The 25,853-nt window shown below is 42.1% G+C and overlaps 1 protein-coding gene across 2 annotated transcripts in view; it reads right to left on the bottom strand.

The window, feature by feature from the left end:
• RFX6 (regulatory factor X6) overlaps window positions 1-13,950 on the bottom strand; it is a 30,097-nt gene extending 16,147 nt beyond the window's left edge. For both annotated transcript variants that reach the window (XM_080999562.1, XM_080999563.1), the window contains exons 1-9: window positions 13,268-13,950; window positions 11,836-11,992; window positions 10,789-10,912; window positions 9,226-9,287; window positions 6,340-6,417; window positions 5,285-5,312; window positions 2,467-2,574; window positions 630-707; window positions 423-536 (exon numbers count right to left, since the gene is read on the bottom strand). In XM_080999562.1, coding sequence (XP_080855688.1) covers window positions 423-536; window positions 630-707; window positions 2,467-2,574; window positions 5,285-5,312; window positions 6,340-6,417; window positions 9,226-9,287; window positions 10,789-10,912; window positions 11,836-11,992; window positions 13,268-13,493 — 975 coding nt within the window. In that variant the 5' untranslated portion in view covers window positions 13,494-13,950. The remainder of the gene's footprint in view (window positions 1-422; window positions 537-629; window positions 708-2,466; window positions 2,575-5,284; window positions 5,313-6,339; window positions 6,418-9,225; window positions 9,288-10,788; window positions 10,913-11,835; window positions 11,993-13,267) is intronic.
• Between the last annotated feature and the right edge of the window lie 11,903 nt (window positions 13,951-25,853).

Here is a 25,853-nt window from a genome sequence, read left to right as displayed (position 1 = left end):
ATGGCAGGAAAATGAAAAGTTCTCAAACACCAACACATTCCAATAAACTGGTGCTTACTAGAGCTTCCTTAAAATTGCTTTCTCTACACATAAGAGATTATTTCAACAACCATTCACAATCATTAAAAGTTAACAGACTGAATAATTTGTAGAAACTTTAACACTTCACTAAAAAGTTTGTAGAAACTTTAACACTTCACTTCCCTCCCCATCAACCATTACACTATAGGTGGTACTCCTGATAAAAAACTAGAAAGGAAGCCTGACACTCCTGTTTTCTATCTGCAGTGATTTTAATGATTTTTGTATGGAGGAGTATTCAGTCACATGAACCCTGTATGGAGACTGAAGCTTCTCACTTCAGTGAGGACTTAGCTTGGGACAAGATTTCCATTCTCCACTTTAGTTAACATGGAACACACCTTGTACAGTATTGAGTCGCAAACACAGAAGATGTCAATGATCACAGGGTTTTCAAGCAGGGGGAGGAGGTGGTCGGGCATTCCTTGCCAAAAATGTAATAGGAAATGTTGGATCTATGGAAGAGCAAGCAGAGCACAGATATGAATGACATGATGGCCATGACCTTGTACAGGTAAGTGCTAGGTGCGTACTCAAGTGAGCCTTACCTCTTCAAAGTTTCCATTAATGGCATTGTCGAGGACACACTGACAGTGGGTTTTGTACATCATGATAAGGGTATCTACCTATTTCAGGAATTAAAAAAAATAAAAATTAGAATCAAATGAAATTCAGAGACATAAGAAGCCACTTTATACTATCAGGCCATTGGTCCTTCAATCTCAGTATTGTTGACACCGAGTGCCAGAAATTCTCCTGGGTTTCAGGTAGGAATGCTTCCCATTCTTCCCTGGAGATGCCGGGACTGAACCTGGAACCTTCTGCATGTAGAGCATGTTTTCTACCACCGAGCTATGACCCTTTCACACAAACTTTCACCTCTTCTATGGGAATTTAGTAAGTATCACAGTCCATTTTTGCACTAACTGTGAAAGCTGATCTAATACAAAATAATAATGTATGGAATTCAGCATTGCATTTAACATATATATGGGGTGAGGCAATCACTGAGTTGTTAATTTATTTGATTTACCATTTATGAAAGATTTTTAAAGTGCCTTGGAAGCCTCAGTTGCCCTCACAGCAAACCTATCCAACTGTCATTAAGCACATAGGACATTGCTTTCTACTTTATCAGACCATTGGTCCATCTATTGCTAGCCTTGAGTGGCAGCATCTCTCATGGGCTTCAAACACAAATCTTTTGCATGGAGATAAATGACTTAAGAAGGCTAAAGAGTGATTTGTCATGGCTAAGCCATGATTTCAATCCAGCACTCTCTACTGCAACACTCAGGCTGGAGCTAAAGCTTTGCCATGCTCTGTCATTCTGCTTCTTGATGTAATACAGAATAGAGTTAAAAGTATAGAGCAATAGTGTTTAACATGCCAAGATAAACTGTCCAATCAAAGTGACTAGCATTTGAAACTAAACATTCCAAGTTGGGTTCTTCTGTTAAAATGCTGATTTCTGACTTTGATCTCCAAAGTGGACATTTTGGTAATTGAATGTTATACATCATCTTGCTGTAAAGGTTGATCTGGACCACCCAATCAAATAGAATCATAAAGATTTTGTCAAAGCTATAAAATTATTTTAAACACTAATTTGCCTGGCATATGCAGACTGTATCTTCTACAACAAGGACATGTTGTATGCTTTAGGTAGAGCACCTTTCCAAGCTAAACTGTCTCAATAGAAACCAGTGTCTACATTTTCATGGACTCCTGTGGGATCCAAAGCATATCTGAGGCTTTTAATGGATATTGGGAAAGTCTGGGAGATCCCAATGATCAAATGGACAATAAGCCAAAATTGTGAAACATTTTCAGTGAGATTGTTCATAAAGGTCTACATTTTATGTGATTGTTCACAAAGGTTTACAAAGAAATGAACCCAATCTGCTAGCTGAAATGCCCAGTGCTCTTTTCTGTCATGTAAACTCCACATGTACATAATTTAAAAATAATCAGTAAGTACAAGTGTGCTATCTTCTGTTCATTGACAAAACTAGGCAGGAGAAAAAATCCACTTAATAATTTGCCCCAATCGTTTGCTCCTATCTTATCAGTGCTAAATTAATCCATTGGTATTTGGAATGGATAGTACTCCTAACTATTTCTTTGTTTTGCCCTTCTTAAGGCAAATACCACCTGTTTGTAAAATATTAGGCAAGTTAATATGTAAATAATTTAACCACTTTCCACCGGAGAGCCAGTTAAAAGGAGATAATAGAGGTTTGCTCCCACTATAAATCAGTCAAGTTTGTTTGATTATAGATATTTCTACTTGTTTCATGTCACTACTACTGTGAAGCCTTCAAGGGAAGAGGCAGATTAAAAGGAGCTGATTTAGTTCAATATATTATCACTTTACATTTTTACCTTGTCTTTGGAGATGCACCCATCCAATACAAGGTGTTGGGCGCTGGGGAATTCTGGAAGAAGAGTCCCAGTTTTGGAGCTCAGTGAATATTTCCGAGTGAATCCACCCTATAAGATGGAAAACAATATTACATCTTCACGCCAACAACCAGCCGCAATTTTAGCAGGATAAAAGTTGGCCATACTAATTGGCATAAATTTACTGATCAGAATTATGAAGCTGGCATTATGAAACTTTTTGCTTTTGTTTTGATCAGTATTTTGTTTTTATATTTAGATTCCATTATTTTTATTTAAAGTATGTTTCTCTCTCTTTTATTTATTTGTACTTCAGATTTGGGTTTCCCCTCAAGTTTCTACTTTGCAAACCACTTCAAGATTGCTTATATTAAGTTGTGAATAAATCAATTAAATTAATAATAAATCTATGCATATGTAGACTAAATCAGAAATATATATATGGTGGTGCTTTAGCACACAGGAAAACACACACACACACAGAGAGAGAGAGAGAGAGAGAGAGATTGAATTACAATAATAAATCTGCCCAGGCATTTTCTGGATCAACCAGATAGCTCCAAGTTCCCCACCTGCCTATATTTCTACACTAACCCTAAGCATTAAAAGGACAGAAGGAGAGGGAAAAGGGGAACAGATTTTCTTTAAAAAACCCTGGATGCTTCTTCCTGAAATAATTCCAAAAACTGTGTTTTCTCTTTGTTGCCTTCTTTTTCATACCTGCCCTTTAAAATGTTTCCATTATATTTTAATTTGTTTTTCTTTCTTTCTGTGGTTTTTTTAAAAAAATAAAAGATTTTGAAACTGAAAAAAGTATTTTCCACAGCAAGGAAACTCATATTCTCGGGATACATGATCATAATCTGTATATTATGTGTAAATTATTCATTTTGTAGCTTTTGCAGACTTTTTAATTTGTAAGAGGGATTTGGGTGGGATCAGAGGTGGAAGGATTGAGAGCCATAGAGGAAGGCTCCCTTTGATTTCTGGGCCCTTAGCAGATGCTGGGATACAAGATTTGTATGGAGTGTGGGTAACTATGTGTTGGTAACTACTGAAAGCTAAATTTATTTGGATCCCATATTTTCGATCCTACAGTTTACAACATGGAACCAGGAGCACAGAATGTGAATAACGGCAAAACATTGAAGAAGTGCAACATTAGTCTGGCTTGAACATTGCATCCCTTTATATTTATTCCAGTGACCCCAGCTTTTGACTTTGTTATATATCGGCACTCTCAGAATTAGCATGCTGGGTGACACAGATCAGGCCATCTAACTAAGCAGTCTATCCATGGCCAATCTCATGATTCAAGGATAATAGTCAATGGATATTTTAAATCAGAAATTCCCAAACTGTAGTCTGAGAACCATCAGTGGTCCACAAGCTTCATTCAGGTGGTCCATGGCATGTCTGTGGATTTGTGGTTTAAGACAGGAGATGGCACATCCATCACATTAAATATTTTTATTTTATTTTTAATGGTTTATTATTGCTTCATTTACTTCTTATATTGTGTTTCATTGTGTTGCATGGAATTCAAATTGTAATGGCATAAAATGCAATATAAAAGAAATAAACAAAGCTCTAAAAAGACCATTAAAGCATCTGGCACATTACGATTTCTACGAGAGGTGGAAAAATCAGGAAGTCGTCTACCAAGACCCTCAGCAATTTTCAAGTGGTCCATAGAGGTAAAGATTGGGGAACCATTGTTTTAGATTTTCAACAATTTAAAGTAAAATAAAGTGAGCAAGGATAGAAATATAGATAGTCAGGCTGCACCTCATCTAAGAATCAGGCTACACAAACACAGATAAAGAGCTAAATGAAAGAAGTGATGTGTGTTCACATTCTGTATTGACACAAACATTAGGTGGTTTAAAAGACTGTCATGAGTCAACATGGCTGCAGTTGAACAATTACCTATCAGCATTTGGAGACTGTACCCATCAAACATACAAAAATGAGGGGCAAGGGGAGCTGAGGAAGGAAGTGTGGTGTTTGGGTTGTGTCGAATGCAGAGAAAATATTGGCATGATGAATTCAATAATGAATCTGAAGACTTGAGTCTCAGCCGCACATTTGCCATGGGTGTCTTTTACTTCGAAGGAACTCGTTGTAAGCTTGCTTAACGTGAGAGTCCATGACAGCAATTATTTGTGGCTCAATTAATCACAGAGTCTTGAATGGCACAATAAATGCTTTAGATAAAGGAGTTTGCTGATACTGCTGCCTTTGTGGTGGGTGAGGGGAGCCAACCATTTGCAAATCTGTGTGCTGCAGTGAAGCAAAAAAGGTTGTAGACGTGGGAGGCATGGGAAAGTTCTGGCTATAATCAATTAACATAATCTAATGAACATTATTGACTTAGTTCTGTAAAATATTCATACCTTATGTTACCTGGGGGACATGTTGCTAAACAATCTAAAAATTTGGTCCTCCCCAAACAGGGGGAAGCTGACATTGAGAAGAGCTTCGTTGATGCCCCACATATATGGATTGTGCTATTGTACAGTTTAGTTGTTAGGTCACCTTGAACTTGGTTGTATCTGTGTGGAGTCAAAAGTTTCCTGTAGCTGCTCTGTTCTTAAATCTCTAATTTGAGTTCACTTCCCCCTCTGGATCAAGAGTCTGCATTTTCTAGTCTTCTTACCAAGTATAAACAACAGGCCACAACTACATGAGGTTTTGAAGTAGACATCAAAAGACTGTGGAACTTCTACTATGGGATCAGCAGGGCTCTGTGTATCTGATGTTCCCACCACATTACAAAAGCATATGAAATATTACTCACCTCATTCTTCAACTTGCTTCCAGAAAACCTTTGAAAACCAAGATATTTCACATTTGCATTAGGATGTAAAATTTAGGAAATGTTGAGAAAAGTACTACTACCCACTAGTTATCATGTTTCACAAAAGGGAGGGTGGTGCTTTTTTGAGGAGAGTGAAGCAACATCTATTTTCACTTGGTTAATAATAATAATAATAATAATGCAGATATATATTCAGCTATACTGAAATTCTGGTGGTGATGGAGACTGAAACATTATTTGACAACTTGCCCACTCAAACCAATGCACTAGATACCACCAGTGACTGCAGACATATAGAGGTCTGTTTTTCCTTAAGAGATTTTCTGCAGTCAGAGGAAATTTGGATTAAATGCAACAAAAATTATGGCCTGGCATTTTGATGTGGATGTTGCAAAAAGCTTCTGTGTATGAGTAGCAATGGTTCCACAATAAATTCCTGTCTGCAAGCAGCTTAACTCAGACCCAGAATAGCTAAAAGTTTGCCACTTTTTTGATGCCTGTGCCTTTTCTGTGGTGGCTCCTTGCCTTTGGAATGCCCTCCCCAAGGGCACCTACTAGAGACCTCATTTCTCTCATTTAGGTGCTAGACAACACAATTCTGCTTTCCCGGGCATTTAAGAGCATGTTCCCCAAAGTGTCCCCAATAAGGGGTGTGTTGTAGAGTTATGCAATTGTCCCTGTTGGCTTTAACCCCACCCACTATCAGGATGTTCCTCCCACACACAGACTGCCCACAAGGCAATGGGACCATAAACCAGTTGTTCTCAAAGGGTGTGACACGGCACACGGGTGTGGCAGGAGAGGGTAGCCATTAGTTATATGTTACTTCTATCATATAACACAAATAGGGCCTGAATGCACCCCCTTCCCCTGTCCACACTTGGAGCATTTGCATGTTCAAGCAAATGCCTGATCATGTAATATAATAATCAAGTGGTGAAAAATCAAGTGTACATGTGTGAACTAGTCCAAGGTGATTTTTGAACATCATTCAACACTATATCAGTTATACTTCAAATGTTATTTTACCATACCTTGTCAAACCTTTTCCAGAATACACTGAGTGATAGTATGCACTGCTTTCTTTAATGCCAATTCCATAATAGTGATATCTGTAGCAGGGAAGAAGCCAACAAACAGATATAGAGATAAATAGATAGATAGATAGATAGATAGATAGATAGATAGATAGATAGATGATAGAGAGATATGCTGTTAAAAGGGGCACAAAAAGTTGAGGACAAAGCAGAACTCAGACTTTCAAGTTTTATTTTTTTATGTTCATTAGGTAACCTTCATTCAGTAATCCTGTCCCCCAAGACAGGACATTATTAAAAGCTAAGATTTGAACGTAGGACCATGACTAGTCAAGGTGATGAAAGACCCCAAAGTGTTATCACAATAAGAAGTTTCACCAGTGTCCCTGAAAAGGTGCATGCCTTTCCTTAAGACTCATAAGCAAATAAGAGAAAAACAAGACAGTAGTTTATATGATGGCAACCATTTTGTCATTAGGTATTGACATTTAAGCCAGGAACCCAACTTATTTGGATTTTTAGAAACTGCTTATTTCCAGCAGTCTGAGGTATGCAGAAGCAAGCTCACTCGCCATAGTGAACTTTAGCTATTGAATAGTTTACTATCTGTAACATAAAAAGTAATTTGTTATATAAAATATAGTATGATAGAAGAGGGAGGATCAAGAAGAGGGAAACTGATTTATAGGATGGATAAGAGAGATGGGATAGGTTTATTTAGTGTCTAATTGTTTTTATTGTACTGAAAATAAATAAAAGCTGTGATGACAATCTTCATATATGTATTTTTCATCAAAATTTACTGTAAGAAGCAGAACAATCTCTCTCCCTCTATTTCTTCACTCTCCCATTTTCATGTGCATGGACATATGTTCCTGTGCGGCAAGTAGCCCTGGCCTGAGCATATGCTGACACAAATGATGGCTGATAAGGGCAATGATAGGATTAAGCTGCTCAGGCACTTGCAATAACTCATTATCGCAAGGCCAGCTGCCATATCAGTTTTATTAACCCACTAAATCACTTTTAATAAATAAGATAATGCCTTTCAGAAATGGCGCAGGGAAGCTAAGATTTAGCGTTGATCAAAGTCTACAAAGAAATTAAACTGTAACTCGAGCTCAAACAGCCCACAGCATCTGCCCTCCATGACACCTACACAGGTCATCCCTCAACAGGAACCGCAGCTGCACAGCAGACCTTGGCCTTGGTCCAGAGGAAGTTACTTGTGTGGCTAAAACCCTATGGCTTAATTTAAGCACAACTAATTTATCTGTCATGTTGATTTCAATAGGGCTTATGTCCAACGGCTTTCTCTGTGCTGGGCCATTTGTTTAATGGTTCCTACTAAGTTAACTGCCTGCGGGATTTCATGGACAACAGTTGTGTGGAAGGGCCTCTTCCTCCTGGGCTTTCCATCACTTTTGCCATTTCGCTACACTTACTCTAACCTCTTCCATCTTTCACTCCCACCTCCTCTTGTTCACTCAGCCCATTCATTCTGCCTTTTGTAAACCACTTTGTGGTTTTATTACAGTCAAGAGGCATATAAATGTAGGGAGATAAATAAATATTTTTTTCAGCCTTTCCATCAAACATCAAATTAAATGAGGCTCAGTTATAGGAAATCAGTAGGAAATGAATCTCACCTGGCTCACACAAGGGTATTTATAAAAGATCAGACCTAGAGTACATGGATCTGAGTTTCTGGGCCCAATTCAAACTGCTGGTTTTGAGCTATAAAGCCTTAAATGGCTCAGGCAGTGGCAGAGAGCAGGCGGGGACGTGGCTGGCGTGCGTCCCGGGGGTGTGGAGCGTGTCCCGGAGGCCTGGTGCGCTGCCCGCAGGGGCATGGCATGTATCCTGTGGGCATGGCGCCCACCTCAGGATGGTGGTGCTGGGGGCGGTGCGCTCTCCCCGCCCCCCTCTTCCTCCGCCTGTGGGCTCAGGACTGCAATACCTCAAGGACTGATTCTCCCTATATGAACCAACCCAGACCTTGCGATTATCATTGGAGGCCCTTATTCTGGTGCCCCCTCCATGAGAGGTCCACAGAGTGGCAATATGAGAACGGGTCTTTTCTGTGGCGGCTCCCCATTTGTGGAATGCTCTCCCTAGGGAAGATCATCTGACACCATTTTTGTCTAGTTTTAGGCACTAAGCAAAAACTTTCCTTTTTACCCAGACTTTTGTCATTTAATCTGAAGGTTTTTAAGTATTTGTGGCCTTTTTTAGTGGGACAGGGTCTGCCAATGATATGCTTGTGAATCATTCTAAAGACATTTTGATTTGCTAATCTGTTGCACCCCAGCATTTTCCATGTTGATGTCCTGGTTGGTTTTTTTGTTTTCTTCAGACCTCATCTGTGCATATTTTAAGAATTGTAAAACATAATTGCTGTAAGTGTGGACAGGCCAAGTGCTACTGAGGCTTTGAGGGGCCTTTTAATTAATAGCTTTCTTCTTGGGGGTTGGACCCAGAGCTATCATTCTATCATTAATCTTCCCCATCAATAATGCCCAGTTCCACAATTAGGTTTGGAGAAAAGCCTCCTATCAGCTCCAATAGGAGGCTTTTTTCAAACCTAACTGCTGTGTGTGACTGTGGGTGTGTGTGTGTGTGATTATTTTGGCAAGTGTGGCTAGGACCTTTGGCCCTGCCTGCTTTTTATTTGGCCCTATCCATGCAGCCCCTGGAAGATCAGCCACAAGAATATATGGCTCCATGTCTGAAATAGATTCTGCACCCTGTTTTAGAGACTATTTATTAATTCATCTCATATGAGAATTCCTGTTGTCTGATGAAAGATTTTATGGCTTACCACACACATTTATAGATTGAGAAATCACAGCTCTGAAGCGCTAGAGGAGGAATATCTCTTACTTTGAGTGGCCTCTGGTGCCCAGCCGCCTTGTGGTGAGAAGAGGAAATTTCTGACGAATAGTCTAGAGTGAAAGATCAGAAATTAAATATCTATAATGGGAGGGAAAAGGCTGTGGCATTGTGTTCATCTCCCCTGCTGCTCTCATTTCCCACATTATGAAACCTGAATGTAAAACCTCCATAGCTTAAAATTTACATCTAGGAACACAGGAAGCTGCCTTATGGCAAGTCAAGCCAATGGTCCATTTTGCTCAGATGTGTCTACAACAGCAGGTAAGAGATTTCCAGGGTTCCAGGCAGATAAATCTCCCATCCCTACCTGGGGATTGAACCTGGGACACTCTGCACACAAGGCAGATGTTCTTCCACATTCTGTGTCACAATAACAAGAATCAAACAATTTTGGACAAGTGGCACAAGAAAAGCCCAGTGTCACTTTTAGCATCCCATGTAAATTGCCGTGGAAGCATCAACAAGACAACTGGGCAATATGAGTAGCTGGAAAGTTACCAAAAAGCCAGGTGGGTTTTAAAACAAGGGTTTTTTTTAGCTTGGAGAACCAATTTATTCAATGCGGTTTGAGATAAGGATCTCTGAACTTGAGATGTGCCGATACTGGGTTGTTGTTTTTCAGTTCAGCAGCATAGCTAATCTTGTTTTGAAAAGGCCCTCCTTGGAAGTGACTTCTGCAACGGCACAACTGAGGGTGAGCCAAGCTGCCAAAAGTCACAGACACCACAGCTCAGCAGCCAACAACAGAGCAAATACCCTGGAGCCGGAAAGCCCCGCATCTAATAGAAAGAGATAATCCTACTGTTGCCAAAATTCGGAAAAGGAAGTAATGCAGTTGGGGGTAGGAATTAAGGTTAATTCACTCTTGTTGGTAGTGAAGTCATTTAATATCATTGGGAGACATGGACCCCCTCCCTCATTTCATTAAACTAATGTGTTTCAGCTCCACAAAGCAACTGGGAGATATCATGGGTGTTTTTTGAACTCTGAAGCTTTCTTGGTATTTAGTTTCACCAGTTCCTAGTAGTTTGGATTTAATTTGGAAAGCCCACGTCTCACTTTGATTAAATAAGTTCAACATTAAAGTGTGGGTGGATTTTTGTCAATTGGGGGTAGGAGGGAAGAGGAAAGATCTGCCACCTGCAACCCTATCTTTTTCAATCTCTTTCATTAACTGTGCCCTGTTCTCACAGTAATTATTACAAAAGTTACATGCCTTTCAACTTTGCCGACTCCAGCAATCCTTTTCCTCTACCCTGCACCTCTTCAGGTGAAGGACTGATTCTATCCTCCTGCAAATCCCCAGCTTCTACTACTGCCCCTTCTCAGTCCCGTGTTGCAAAACAAAGAAGGACATTGAACATATCCTACCAGGAGTAAGATTTAAAATAACATTTCACTGAAAGCACAGAGGGCTTTGCTCAGTCCTGTTATCATGGGAGAAATCAGAGGCTCAAATTAAACGCCTCTTGAAAAAAAATGAGGGAACTGGTTTTGTTTATTTCAAAAAAGCAATGAAATGAAAACAGGTGAATCAAATGCCTTATTTACCTTCCCAAATGTGGCAGCACAGGCAGGTTCAAGTTTCTCCTTCCTGCAGAAGTCCAGGTAATGGGCATAGAGGATGCACCTCGGCAAACAAACCCCTTCACATACAATATAATTCTCTTCCAACCTAAAGGTGGAAAACAAGCCGATAACATGAAATACTCTGTCCTTAATCCTAGTTTATCTACTTTTCTTATTATTATTATTACTGACCAGCCCAGAAATTAGAAAAAAAAAGTCCTGGGCCTTTTGTACTGTGTGAATACCTCCACCACTTTCTTCCAATCATTTTTCCTAAATGCTAATAGCCCTGCCTCTGACCTAACCCTAAGCCAAACCATAGCCTAGCATGAATGCAGAGGTGTATTGGCTTCCAGGGAGCATATAACAACTGCCTGGCTGTCCTTTTAGCTCAGCAGGGCACAGCAGTTTGCTTAAGCTCTGGTTTAGTGTGTGCCACCTGCATGCAGGATCGTGGTTAAGATCACTCATCCTCAACCATGTTTTGTAACCAAGGTTTGTTTAACCACAATCCTGCGTGTGAACGACATGTGAAGCCAAAGCTTGGATCAGCTGTCACAATGAGCTAAAAGCCACCCAAAGAGCCACCCAGAATGACTGGGGCAACCCAGCCAGATGGGCAGGGTGAAATTATTATTATTATTATTATTATTATTATTATTATTATTATTATTATTACTATTGCAGTCCTGGTAATCCATATTTAGGCTTACAATGACATGGAAATCACTCTAGCCTAAAACAATTAAAAATGGACACATTAAATGGGGGAAAGTAACACTGTGTACACAGCATGGAGCACTCTAGGTGCTTGGACTGCAGCTTCCATAAACCCCATCCAGCATGGCTGATGGGCAAATATTCTTGGAATTATAGTCCATAATATCTGGAGGGCACCATGTTGTATACCCCTGGAGTAGCAGGAAAGGGGCATTGCGTGTCTACTCCAAAGCCATTGAGTTTAATGGGTCTCACTCCTCAGTAAGTGTTCAGAGTTAACCAGCACTCTGGCGTGGCCACTGGTCTTACCATTGCAAGGTGAGCTGCGTCTGCTTCTTCTTATCCTTCATCGTCTGAGTGATCGTTTTCTTTGGAGGTGAGTGTTTGTTCAGAGATTTTATCTTACTTTCATGGCTCTTCCCATCTTCCTCTTCCAAGGAAAGGGGTTCACGGTTAAAATGAATTTCTGAGCACAAGGGAGTTTAAGAAGAAATTACAATGAATCAAAATGAACTGTGGGCTGTTGGTTCATTTTATTTTGCTATGCCTGTACCTGGGAACTCCACACAATTTTGAACTTGGATTTCTTGGATGGGAGCTTTTCCCTCTTGGTGCAAATCAGAGCCACATGGGGAGAAGCCTAATCCAGATCAGGTGTGTTGCAAAGGCAAAGAGCCACATCGAGCATACACACAAACACACCCCATAGTCCCAATGCAACAAGAGCAACATCCCCATGGCTGCAGCGGATGACTTCTAGTTTTGTCTTCTTATCATAGAGCTATACAGAGTTTTAAAAGGTGTGAAAAGAAGAATGTTTGGTAGGCATACGGGAAGAGGTGAATATTTGGTCCAATCAATGCTGCTGTTTTAGCTATTATATTCATATCTCACATGCAGACTGTTGAATTTTGGGTACCTCGGTAACAAAACCCCATGCACCAATAGAAATTACTCCAGTAAATGTTCCCTTGCCAATTTGGAATCTGTAGATACCCAGCTGAGGGAATGTCCACCTCAGACTTGCAGACTTTAGCACCAGCAAACACTACACCACTAAAAGACACCACCTTGCACATCTGTATAGTAAACTGAAGCCAAGCTCTGTGACTGTAATTCTAAGAAGCCCAGCTAAAATCAGGGAGAGATTCGCATTCCAAGCCTATGTATTTATTTAGAAGGAAGTCCCGCTGAGTTCAAGGGGACCTCTTGCAGCCTTTCGCTTTCTGTAAATATGTTTAGAATCTGGGTTTCAGAGAGAGAACGGCAGCGAAAGGGAGGGAATTCGGTGGGAATGAAAGCCTTTGTACTTTTCTCACCAAACTGAGGGGGTGATGTGGGGAGGGGGGATGACCTGTGCATCCTTTTCACTGCGTACTTGGAATGCAATGGTAACGAGAAAAACTCGGCATTGGCTCCGTGGCATCTCTTTCCACTGCAATTATTTGGAAAGACGTTCCCTCCGCATCCGTGGGCGGGAGGGGAAGACAAGGAGTTTAAACCCGAGCATCCTCCATCCTGGTCTCTGCTCCCAGTGCCAAAGGCATACAAACGGGAGCACGGGGTGGTGACAAATCCCCGGGGCTGGTGCAGAGTGCGCAACGGCATTGATCCCAACCCAGCAGGAACACACGAGGAAGGGCTCCCGGATCCGAGGCTGCCCCCACCGGCCCTGAGGGATTGTGACCCCCTCTCTCTGGGCTGCCCCTTCCCGCTGGCCGGCGTGCAGCTGCCCCCTCACCTGTCTTGATCCCCGCGCGGAGCCCCGGCTCGTGGGCCCCGCGGCGCCGTCCTCCGGGAAGCGAGCCGGCCTGGGGCGCCTCGTCCAGCAAGCCTTGGGCCAGCAGCTCGGCGTAGCAGTCCTCGTCCTCCTCTTCGTCCTCTTCGTCGTCGTCCGCCTGCTGCGGAGGCTGCGGCTGGCCCGGCGCAAAGGCGCCCCGGGACGGGAACTTCGCCAGTTTCTCCATCCTCAGGGCGCGGCGCCCGCCCCGTCCATGAGAGGTCGGGGGCGCAGAGGGGCTGGAGAGCACGCGGGAAGGCGGCCACCAAACCCCACTGTGGCCCCAAGGCGGGGTGGCGAAGGACAGGTGCGCGATCTGGAACGGAGCAAGTGCTGGTCAGGTTGGCACAGGCGGAGCCGAAGGGGCATGAGACGTGAAGGCTCTCTCCAGTCAAGCTCCTTTATGGGGACAGGAGGAGGAGGAGGGCCGTCGAGAACAAACCGCTCTCCCCCTTCAGCACCGCCAGGCCGGGGAGAAAGGAAAGCCCTGCCCACCCATTGTCACGCACTCTGCCCCACGTCAGATTCGCGACCTCTTTCCCTTTTCCTTTTAAGCCATGGGCAGGTGCCCCTGCAGCAACTCTTCTTTGCTCAGATACAGCTCTCGTTTGCTCTCCAAGGCTCGTCCCCAGAGGAAGGGACGTTCTGATAACGGTTCTTTTGAGCGCGTGCAAAGTGGAGTCACCCTGGTCGCCTCCTACAGATCTGGGCACTAAGATCAGGCTTCCAAGCCAGAGGGCGCGATTTCATAGAGTTGCAGGGGACCCTGAGGGTTATATAGTTCAATACCATGCAATGCAGGAATCTTTTGCCCAACGTGAGGCCCACGGCCCCATGATTAAGAGGCTCTTGCTCTACCGACTGAGCGATCTAAGGGCCAAGGCTCCCGGGTTGGCAGTTCTAACTAAAGTAAGGATGCTGACCTCTGATGAATTAAAGTGGGTCGGTTGATGCTGGATCTTTGATAAATACCGGGAGCAGACAGGTGATCCCCAGGCACTTTGTAGACAGGTGCCCTGCAGTGATGTTCACTACCAATTCAGAATGGGGGGGGGGACTGTATGGTCCACTCTAGAGTGTCCATTGCTGGGGGACATATTTTTAAAATACAATGTCCCCCAATATTAAAAGCAACAAGCAAAACCCACCACCCACAACTATTTGCCTGCTTTTGGAAATCCAACCAGTACAGTGGTACCTCGGGTTACAGATGCTTCAGGTTACAGACGCTTCAGGTTACAGACTCTGCTAACCCAAAAATAGTGCCTCTGGTTAAGAACTTTGCTTCAGGATGAGAACAGAAATTGCGTGGCGGCGGCGTGGTGGCAGCAGGAGGCCCCATTAGCTAAAGTGGTACCTCAGGTTAAGAACAGTTTCAGGTTAAGAACAGACCTCTGGAACGAATTAGGTTCTTAACCTGAGGAACCACTGTACTAGATTTTCATCTCTTTGAACATTATAACATTCAAATATGCACCTCTTTACCCTCAGTGTGGGAAGCTGCATAATTAACAAAGGATTACTACCCCCCACCATGAGGTGCTGCACAGAGAGTGCAGCTGCACCTTGCTAGATCACCTGCAGAGAACAGGTGGGCTCAGGTGTCCACACAGACTTTAGGCTTCCCACCCTCACTGTATATTGTGATCTTTTAGACAGGTGCTTAGTATGACACACAGATCATCTACAAAATCTCTCCCAAATCAGTGGGGAAGACAAACTCACCACAAAAAGAAAGACCTGCAGGAAAAGAACTATAAATGCTTAGCCAAGTCCTGTTAATAAAACTCCATTGCTGTCCACCTGCCAGGAGGGTAGGAAGAGAGATGGACAATTCCAGTAACCTGTAACTTATGCAGATAGTTAGGGAAAGTTCAGAAGCTAGAACCGCCTTTTTAAATTGTTCATTTAAATTGGTTATAATATCACGTTCTATATATTTTATTAATTAAAAAATGGTTTCATTCATCTGCAGCTGGTACAGTCTGATTGCCCCAAGGAGATTCAAAACAGCAGCAGCAGGAGGAAGAAGAAGAAGAAAGAAGAAGATCCTTTGGTATTTCATTCCACATCTTTGCCTTGGAACTTTTTGCCAAGCTTCTGTAAAGTCCAACTGATATCCCGCTTTATCACTACCTGAAGAAGTCTCAAAGTGTCTAACATTCTCCTTTCCCTTCCTCCCCCACAACAAACACTCTGTGAGGTGAGTGGGGCTGAGAGACAAGATCACCCAGCAGCTGCATGTGGAGGAGCGGAGATGCGAACCCACTTCACCAGATTATGAGTCTACCACTCTTAACCACTACACCACCCTGGCTCTTCAGGAATGAGCTTCATGAATGAGTGGGGATTCGAACCGTGGTGTCCTAGGTTCTGAGCCAACACTCTAATACATTCTAATCTTTGGTGATCACTCATAGCCAAGTAAGATTGTCTTCCATAAACACGGTTTTATCAATGAGTCTGTAAGTGACTGTGGAGGCCAATTCTAAACCCACACATCCTTCCACAGTGGGGACATTGGTTCCTGGGTGGGAGTGAGTGGGCTTGCACGTTCCTATGACCCTTGTGAGCGAAGCTGTAGGGAATCTCTTTTTTTTTTATAATAATTTTTTATTAAGGTTTTAAACAAACAAAAAAGAAAAACAACACACACAAAAAACAATACAAAACTTAACAATATAAACACAAAACAATTAATAACAAACTCTCTTTTCCATTTCCAATTTTAAGTTACTTATTTTCTGGACTTCCTCATACCTCCCTCTTTTGTATTCCAATCCACATAATTTATCCAGCAGTTTCTTTTCCACTTTTTTAATCCCAATCTTTAATTTAATAAAATGTTAAAATATATAACTTCAACTTTTTTAAACCTAATCCTTAGTCTTAATATCCTGTAACTTTAAAGTATTCCCTTTTAAAATCAAATTTCCATTTCTTTAAACTTCTTTAATCTTAATCTTTAATCTTAATCTGTCTTTAACTTTAACCTGTGCAGCTGGAAACCACTTATTTTCAGTCCAACATCACTCTAACATTCCTTAATTTTGCAGTGTTTCTGAAGATAGTCTTTGAATTTCTTCCAGTCTTCCTCCATCGACTCTTCTCCCTGGTCACGGATTCTACCAGTCATTTCCGCCAATTCCATATAGTCCATAAGTTTCATCTGCCATTCCTCCAGCGTGGGAAGTTCTTGTGTCTTCCAATACTTTGCGATGAGTATTCTTGCTGCTGTTGTTGCATACATAAAGAAAGTTCTATCCTTTTTTAACACCATTTGGCCCACTATGCCCAGGAGAAAGGCCTCTGGTTTCTTAGGGAAGGTATACTTAAATACCTTTTTTAATTCATTATATATCATTTCCCAGAAAGCCTTAATCTTTGGGCACGTCCACCAAAGGTGAAAAAATGTACCTTCAATTTCTTTACATTTCCAACATTTGTTATCGGGCAAGTGATAGATTTTCGCAAGCTTGACTGGGGTTATGTACCACCTGTATATCATTTTCATAATATTCTCTCTTAAGGCATTACATGCCGTAAATTTCATACCTGTGGTCCATAACTGTTCCCAGTCAGCAAACATAATGTTATGACCAACGTCCTGTGCCCATTTAATCATAGCCGATTTTACCGTTTCATCTTGAGTATTCCATTTCAGCAGCAAGTTATACATTCTTGACAAATTCTTAGTATTGGGTTCTAACAATTCTGTTTCTAATTTGGATCTTTCCACCTGGAAGCCAATTTTCCTGTCCAATTTAAATACCTCCATTATTTGATAATAATGAAGCCAGTGAAGCTGTAGGGAATCTCGTACTCCCAGCAGGGTCACCCAAGATGGTAAGGTCAAAGGGAAGGAGCTAGACAATGAATGATCCAAGACATTCTATTACACCCTGTTAATTGGTCTTCCAGGAGATGCCAGGGTGCAGGGAGAGGTCAGAACTCTCTCATCACACCTTCTAAGTAACATAAAAAATACATTAATCATATCACTCACAAAATGCCAAATATAACAAGTTGCCAGGATTTGCCCCCACAGGGCAGCAAAATATAACTCTCTTGTGAGAACAAAAGCAGGCACCATATGCTTTTTCTGCCTTTCCTCCTATGCACTTCTTTCTGACATATGTTAATAAGCACTGGATCTGATCATGTTAGGGGCTTTGATAAAGATGATATCAGTGGCCACCCACAAGGAAGTGGGGAGTCAAAGAGAAAGGCAAGAAATCTTTTTTTATTCCTTCCCCTATTCTCCTTGTTAACTCTGAACCCAGCCCCCCCTCCCCAGTATTTTTGACTCTGAGCAATGCTATTATGGGGGTGGGGTGGGGATTTTTAGATGTGTTACTCCACTAACTTCAAAATGTGGCAATCCAGCCTTGCTGCATTTGGTGGCATTTCTGCTCAACCTGGTGAATGTGAACCTGGATGTCCCCAAAGTCTTTCCCAACACCAGAATACAAGAAGAACCCTACTGGATCAGGCTAGTAGTCCATCTAGCCCATAATCCTGTCCTCACAGTGGCCAACTCCAAGCAACTGACATTCAAAGGCATACTGCCTCTGGCAGTGAAAGGAGAACATAGCCATTATGGCTAGTAGCAAATGAGAGCCTTAAAGGTAAAGGGACCCCTGACCATTAGGTCCAGTCATGGCTGACTCTGGGGTTGCGGCGCTCATTTCGCTTTATTGGCCGAGGGAGCCGGCGTACAGCTTCCGGGTCCTGTGGCCAGCATGACTAAGCCGCTTCTGGCGAACCAGAGCAGCACACAGAAATGCCGTTTACCTTCCTGCCAGAGTGGTACCTATTTATCTACTTGCACTTTGACATGCTTTCGAACTGCTAGGTTGGCAGGAGCAGCGACCAAGCAACGGGAGCTCAACCCATCGCGGGGATTCGAACCACCGACCTTCTGATTGGCAAGTCCTAGGCTCTGTGGTTTAACCCACAGCGCCACCCACGTCCCTAATGAGAGCCTTATTCCCCCTTAATTTGCCTACTCTTCTTTTAAATCCATCCTGATGTGAGTACTGGTTCAGTATCCCAATGAGTGTTAATTGAGAAAAAGGAACTGGGCTCAACAAGAAGATGCCGGTAACATGATCCATTGGGTGGTGATAATGTGGTTCAACTTTAGGCATTTCTCTGCTCCTTCTTCATGTCCACAAGGGTAGGCAGTGTCCTTTGCCTATAGGAACTCTCTCCAACTCTGCCCCTTCCTCCCCTGCTATTTTACTCCCTGCAAAAGTCAGCAGGCTACCATGTTACTTTGAAAATACATTCTATTAATGGCAGTGGGTTATTCAGGCTGCAAGCCGAAGCATACTTAACAGGGATTCTCATTGAGATTAATGGGATTTATTTCTGAGTACACCTGCATTGGGTTCATTGTGCTATTGATTTTGAAGGAAAATATCACCAGTAGATGGCAATGTTCAATGCTGTTTCTGTTTACTTCTCTCTCCAAGGGAACAATTTTTATGGTTCCTGAAGGAAATGAGATCTGTTAATAAAGGCCTGATCCAGAATCTGCACTTATGAGCAGATTCCCGCTGTCCTGTGAGTCATAAAAAACACAACAAATTTAGTTTTGATTTTTTGGAACAATAGTATATATAGAAGCTGAATACATATGCCTTTGTGGTATTTACTTATTTTGACAGTACGTTTATATATAACTATTGTTGTTGTTTAGTCGTTTAGTCGTGTCCGACTCTTCGTGACCCCATGGACCAGAGCACGCCAGGCACTCCTGTCTTCCACTGCCTCCCGCAGTTTGGTCAGACTCATGTTTGTAGCTTCGAGAACACTGTCCAACCATCTCGTCCTCTGTCGTCCCCTTCTCCTTGTGCCCTCAATCTTTCCCAACATAAGGGTCTTTTCCAGGGAGTCTTCTCCTCTCATGAGGTGGCCAAAGTATTGGAGCCTCAGCTTCACGATCTGTCCTTCCAGTGAGCACTCAGGGCTAATTTCCTTAAGAATGGATGCGTTTGATCTTCTTGCAGTCCATGGGACTCTCAAGAGTCTCCTCCAGCACCATAATTCAAAAGCATCAATTCTTCGGCGATCAGCCTTCTTTATGGTCCAGCTCTCATTTCCATACATCACTACCGGGAAAACCATGGCTTTAACTATATGGACCTTTGTTGGCAAGGTGATGTCTCTGCTTTTTAAGATGCTGTCTAGGTTTGCCATCGCCTTTCTCCCAAGGAGAAGGCGTCTTTTAATTTCGTGACTGCTGTCACCATCTGCAGTGATCATGGAGCCCAAGAAAGTAAAATCTCTCACTGCCTACATTTCTTCCCCTTCTATTTGCCAGGAGGTGATGGGCCCAGTGGCCATGATCTTCGTATTTTTGATGTTGAGCTTCAGACCATATTTTGCGCTCTCCTCTTTCACCCTCATTAAAAGGTTCTTTAATTCCTCCTCACTTTCTGCCATCAAGGTTGTGTCATCTGCATATCTGAGGTTGTTGATATTTCTTCCGGCAATCTTAATTCCGGCTTGGGATTCATCCAGCCCAGCCTTTCGCATGATGAATTCTGCATATAAGTTTAAATAAGCAGGGAGACAATATACAGCCTTGCCGTACTCCTTTCCCATATAGAACTATATGCATATTTATAAAACCCCTACAAAAGACAGGTTCAAAACACTTACTAGACATATAAGAACCAGTTCAGCTTTTCAGTGAATATTTTGCTCAGCTTTATTAAAAGCCAGTTAGAGAACTCACAAGCTTCATGACATTGGGGAAAAGTTCGGAATCAGAATCAAAAGAAAGCAACCAAAAATACTTTTCGTTATTTGTTTTTAAGTGGAAATTCCTTCAGACACTTTAGACACAATGCATCAAACATTAGATACAGATTTCTGATTATTATGTTAACGTCAAGGAAAATTGGTATAGCTGGTGCCTAATTTTTCCTGGATTAGCAATGGTTGGTATTACAAGGCGCATTTCCTAAATGGATCTTGCTGATATTTGGATTCCCAAATCCAATATCATATAAAAAGATAAGGCATTAGTTACCCTAGATGGCGCTATTTTTTCATAAAACACCCTGGAGAATACTATGGTACGTTGATACAACTTTGCAGCAATTAAACCAAAGTCTATCATTTTTGGAGTGTATGATAAAAATGTAAGTTCAAGTTAAATGTGACAAAGAAGCTGTTGCGCACATGGGGGAAGGGGGAGAGATATTTGCATACATCCCTGCCCCCCTTTCCCCTTTCCTCTACACACTTAAATTTGTTATGCTAGTGCTTTAGCAAAAACCAGCTTCAGCTTGTCTGTTCATTTCATCTGAACTCTGCAAAACTTTCTAAAACACCACCTGCCCTGTCTAGGAAGTGTTTTGCAAACACTACAGAACCTTTTGCTATGTTTTTCTGTTCAACAGACTATGTGAGGTGGTGCGTTTGCAATGGACAACTGCTTTTCCTAACAGCTCAGAGAAATCAGAATCCTGAATAGTTATGAAGATCCTTCAGTGTTTCTGTTTCCTTGGCTCCTGTTTGAAAATGTTCTCAGGAGGACCTCTATAGGGGATTTTCTTTCATGGTTTTATGGGTCTACAGAGCAGAGAGATGCCATTTTTTTAAAGCCAGTGTGACTGAGTGGGGAAAAAACAACAGGGATTATTATTTTTCACAAGGAGACGTCTTGGAATGGTGGGGGATTTTACTGGGTGTGACTTTTTAATAGTGGTGGCTGTTGCATTTTGGGATTGGTAGGGCAGAAGACAGGAAGGCCAAAAGCAGGTGAAGCAGATTCAATGGCAGGCAGAGTCACTCCTTGACCGGTTGCAAAAAGGCACACAGGTAGGAGCTGGCTGATGGCAGATTGAGGTTGGTGGGGCAGTGCCCTATTGACCACAGTGGGCCAGGCTCTGCTGCTTGATGAGCAAGATTCAGAAAATCCCACTCATTTAAATTCGCACTTCTGCACACATTTTAAAGTTCAGTTCTTTCACATTTGGGTCAACCTAATTAAAGGTCTTCTGGTATGACAATTCTCAACAGCTACCTATTTTTTTTAGTGTGATTCAATCTCATACCTGCAAATGAAAGAAGAGCTTGAAAGAAGAATTGGAAAAGAAATGATAGATGAGTAAAAAATACTTTGTGATAAATGGGAATGGGAGGGGGGAAATAGAAAAGAGCCTCACTTAGAGCCTCCAAATCAGCAAATTCTTCCTGAAATGGGGAAACCACAGTGTTTCCAGTAGCTGCACTGAGCTTGAGGAAAGCTGAACTATAGAATTCATTTCCAGTAGGAAACTGCTGTGGCACAGAATCTAGCAATTTCCCAAGATGGATTAGATGCCAATAGAAAGTGGTGTCCACAATTGCCAGCTGATTGTGCTAAACTGCCTGCATGTGCTTATTTATGTATATCCTGCTCACCCTCTCATTAGAGTGATAAAAAAAAATAATTAAAACACCTTAATAACAATTCTAGTGACAACAAAAGTGATGCCAACTAAGAAAAATCTCAGAAGGCTTGTTGAAAGAGGAAAGTCTTCAGCAGAGGCTGAAAAGACAAGCAAGATGGTACATATGTAACACTGGGGAACAATTTTTTTCCCCCATTTTCTGTTGCATGGGGTTTTTCAACTGTTCTTATATGTTCTTTCAATGCTGATTTCAAATCTGAAATCGATTTTTGTGTACGGTACATACTATAGTTATCTTGCAATTTCTGACTTTTGCCGACATATCGGCATGCAAAAGAAAATGAAAAAAAAATTGTTCCCCAGTATACTGTGTATCCCAAGGAAATACATTTTTTTGCATATCTCCAACTGTACATAGATATACATGTCATTTTCAATGATATACATGTCATGTTCAATGCTATATAAGTCACTTACATTTATACTCATATTGTACTACTTTGGCTGTGTGTTTAATAAAATATTGAATTCTTGCATTGTGAAAAACAAAGATTATGGTGAAAAGTGAAAAACATGAATTGCAAAAAACCCTAGAGCTTACAGAACAAAACCAACTTCAGATATGAAATCAACACATCAAAATTAGGTTAGAACAACTGCAGGTGTCAATGCAACAAAAAAATTGTTTCCCAATAGACAAGAGGGTTATATGACTGGTTCTGTCCCCGCACCTCCATTTTGGTAGCCCTGTTTGGGGAAGTTTTTAATGTTTGACGTTTTATTGTGTTTTTAATATTTTGTTGGGAGCCACCCAGAGTGGCTGGGGAATTAACAACAACAACAACAACAATAATAATAATAATAATAATAATAGCAAAATTAAAGGTGATTTGGTACTCTTGCATCACACCTCTGAATACCTGTTGCTGAGAATCACAGGTGGGCAAAGTGTTCTTGAGCTCATGTCCATCTTGCAGGCTTCCCAGAGGCATTTGGTTGGCCACTGTAAGACCAGGATGCTTGACTAAATGGGCCATGAGCCTGACTCAGCTCTTATTGTCTAGCCTCTGCACAAACTTTATGCATATAATTTGGGATTAATGCTCAGGAAGTAGGTCATCTGGAAGCAACCATAGCTAGCAGGGTTGCTCGTTCTTAGTGTCACAAAACTGGCTCAGAATCCATCGAGCCCTTATTTCCAGGGATGGATTTATGACATGTAAAAGGAGTATAGTTTATAAGTTGCATTTCTCCTCATAGAAGTACTCCATGTGACATACAAGAACCCAATGAACTGATGACATCTGAGTCATTGTTTCTCCTGTCAGTTAGAATTGAAGAAAGATATACATTAGCTCCAGTCAATAATAAAAAAAACCCCACCCATAGCACTCTAAAGAATGAGCTGTGGGAAACACTTGATTGCCTAATTGTTTGTAGGGTCTGGAGAAATGTGTCTCAAGGATATTGCATTAGGTAAAACATGCCCTAAACCAGAGAAGGGGATTTAAAAATACAGCAAAGACATGGTGTTATGCAATGCCATGTATATGATATATAGCAGGCATAGGCAAACTCGGCCCTCCAGATGTTTTGTGACTGCAACTCCCATCATCCCTAGCTAACAGGACCAGTGGTCAGGGATGGTGGGAATTGTAGTCCCAAAACATCTGGAGGGCCGAGTTTGCCTGTACCTGATATATAGTATAACTCTGAAAGGAGTTTGGTGACCTGCCTTTGGCAGATCAGCAAAGTTCTTTCCAGTATAAATTGATTCTGATCCAGTAGTCGATGATTAAAAAACACACCCCAGTACAACAACATGGGGGCTCCTGTCTACCTTGCCTTGGTCTGAGAATGAACTATGGGGAGTGGGGGGCCTGGAATGGGGCATTTTGGTCATGGTGGCCAGGAAAGTGCCTGCACCTGTGTCATGGTGGCTAGAAGTTCTGTTTCAACTTAGATTTTAAAATTAAGGTAATTTTAAAGTGAGGTTTAACCGGAAGTTCTAGCTACTGCTGTGTCCTGCAGAGTCCTGAGCAGCTCCCTCAGAATGCCTCGCTTTGAGGAATAGTCCCCTAGCCTAGGCCTTTTCTCAGAGTGAGGCAGGGAGAAGGAGAGAGGGTGCCACTAGTGTGGGTGTGGAGAAATAGGAAAAGAAAAAATGGGAGTGGTGGCAGGCAAGGAGAGGAGGAGCAGGGAGGCAGCACCAAGCAGGAGAGAGGAGGAGCACAGTCTTCTTCTCCCTCCCTGCTTATTGCTAAAATTTCAGAGGACTGTCTTTCACCTCCTTACCCTTTTCAAAGCCTGACCATTACATCAAGAGTGTGCTCTGACAACGTTTGCTCTCTGCTTTGTGTTTTCTTTCCTTCACTGACTGATGTACTGATGGCCTGAACACATAGTAATCCAACATCTAGTTTATATATCTAAAAAAAAACAACCACACACAAAAATATTATGTATGCAAAACACAATATGGTTTTCCATGGCCAGTATTACATTATTTCATTCAACTCAAGAAGTTTGGAGCTGTTCTGAAGCTGACAAAAAGGGTAAGATGCACAACTGACTCACATTTCCTGCTCTCTGCCACTTATCATTGCATCTTAAGTTAGAACATGTTTGGACTCTTCCTTACAGGTCTGCTGCATTGCTGTTTTCTCCTATGGCTGGGAACCAAACGAAAATTGGATTCCCAGAAACAGCAGTAAGAATTGATGTAAACAGCCGAGAGTGTGAAAAGACGGAAGCCATAATGTGATCAGAAGAGCAGATGGCAAAGCTTCAAGTTGCAGAATGAACCCAGCGAAATGATGTTCCTTGAATTGGAAATCAGTCTGTGAGGTCTGCTACATCCACCATCTTCAGACAAAACTGAAAACCTGCTTCTGTATCTTTGGCCCATCAAATATTTGTACTTTTCCCTTCCAATGTAGAAAATCCACATGGGGCAAAAGAACATAGATCTTAAGGCACCTCATCCTTGACTGGATGGCTTCTGATTTCCCAGGGAGATGGGAAATAACCCTGGAAATAACCCTAAGTGCCAAATAGTGACACCTGAATGGCTGCATTCAGCCCCTGGGTCTGATATTCCTCATGGCAGTGTATGTACATGCTGCCCTTGCATAAGGTAAGGTCCCAAATTCAGTCCCTGCTAGAAAATGGTCGTGGGAAGCAGGACTGGCAAAGATATCTATGAAGACCTAGGAGAGCACTTGCCAATTGGAATAGACACTAGTATACCTGAAGGAGCGCCCCCACCCCTTGATCACGCGGGACACTGAGGTCCAGCCCCCAGGGCCTTCTGGCAGTTCCCTCACTACGAGAAGCAAAGGTGCAGGGAACCAGAAGGGGCCTTCTCAGTAGTGGCGCCTGCCCTGTGGAACACATATGGGGTGTCAACTCACAAGCCCTTATCATGTGCTTTGGCTGCCTGAGCTAGCTCTTTCAAAAGTTATCATCGCAGCAAATCAGGGCACTAAATGCTGCTTCATGTGATCAAGCACACAAACCAGATACTGTCAATACAGAGGAAGAGGGAAGTGAGTAACATAGGAGATTTTGTGACACTGGTGAGCTGCCGCACTGGCAGGAGCTCTCATTATTTCAGTATTGCAACAGTATTTTCTGCTGATCTATATTCAGATGCCATTGAAAAAAAGTTTTTTAAAAAGAGGAGGAAAAAGTGGAGGAGGGAATCTAATATAGGACTTCAACTGCAGAAACTTTGGCTCATATATCTGCTCAGCCATGAAATAAATCTGATAATTTGAAATACTTTGTCACTTGAAATAAGCCATGAAACACACTGTCACTTCAGAAGAAAGCTAAGCTCTGGCTTAAATTATTTTAAAGGGTTACTATGCAGATGCACTGCTGGAACCTCTTTGAAGTCACGGTAGGATGAAAATCCGATAAAATCATCATTCTTTCTAATAGCAAAACTGGTGGCCCCATGGCAATCTGTTTGGAAGTCAAAACAAAGCAGAGGTTTCTTCATATCCAACGGATCCTGATGTATACAGAGTTTGATGTATTTCTGCATTAAGTCCCCACAAAGCAAGACTCCTCATGCATGTGTGTCACAGCCTCCCTTTTCTTCAAGGCTGTTCACATTCCCCGAGTTCTGA

Source organism: Podarcis pityusensis (assembly GCF_964106645.2).
Source record: "Podarcis pityusensis genome assembly, chromosome: 3".
NCBI lineage: Eukaryota > Metazoa > Chordata > Lepidosauria > Squamata > Lacertidae > Podarcis > Podarcis pityusensis.
This window is presented reverse-complemented; position numbering and strand designations above follow the sequence as displayed.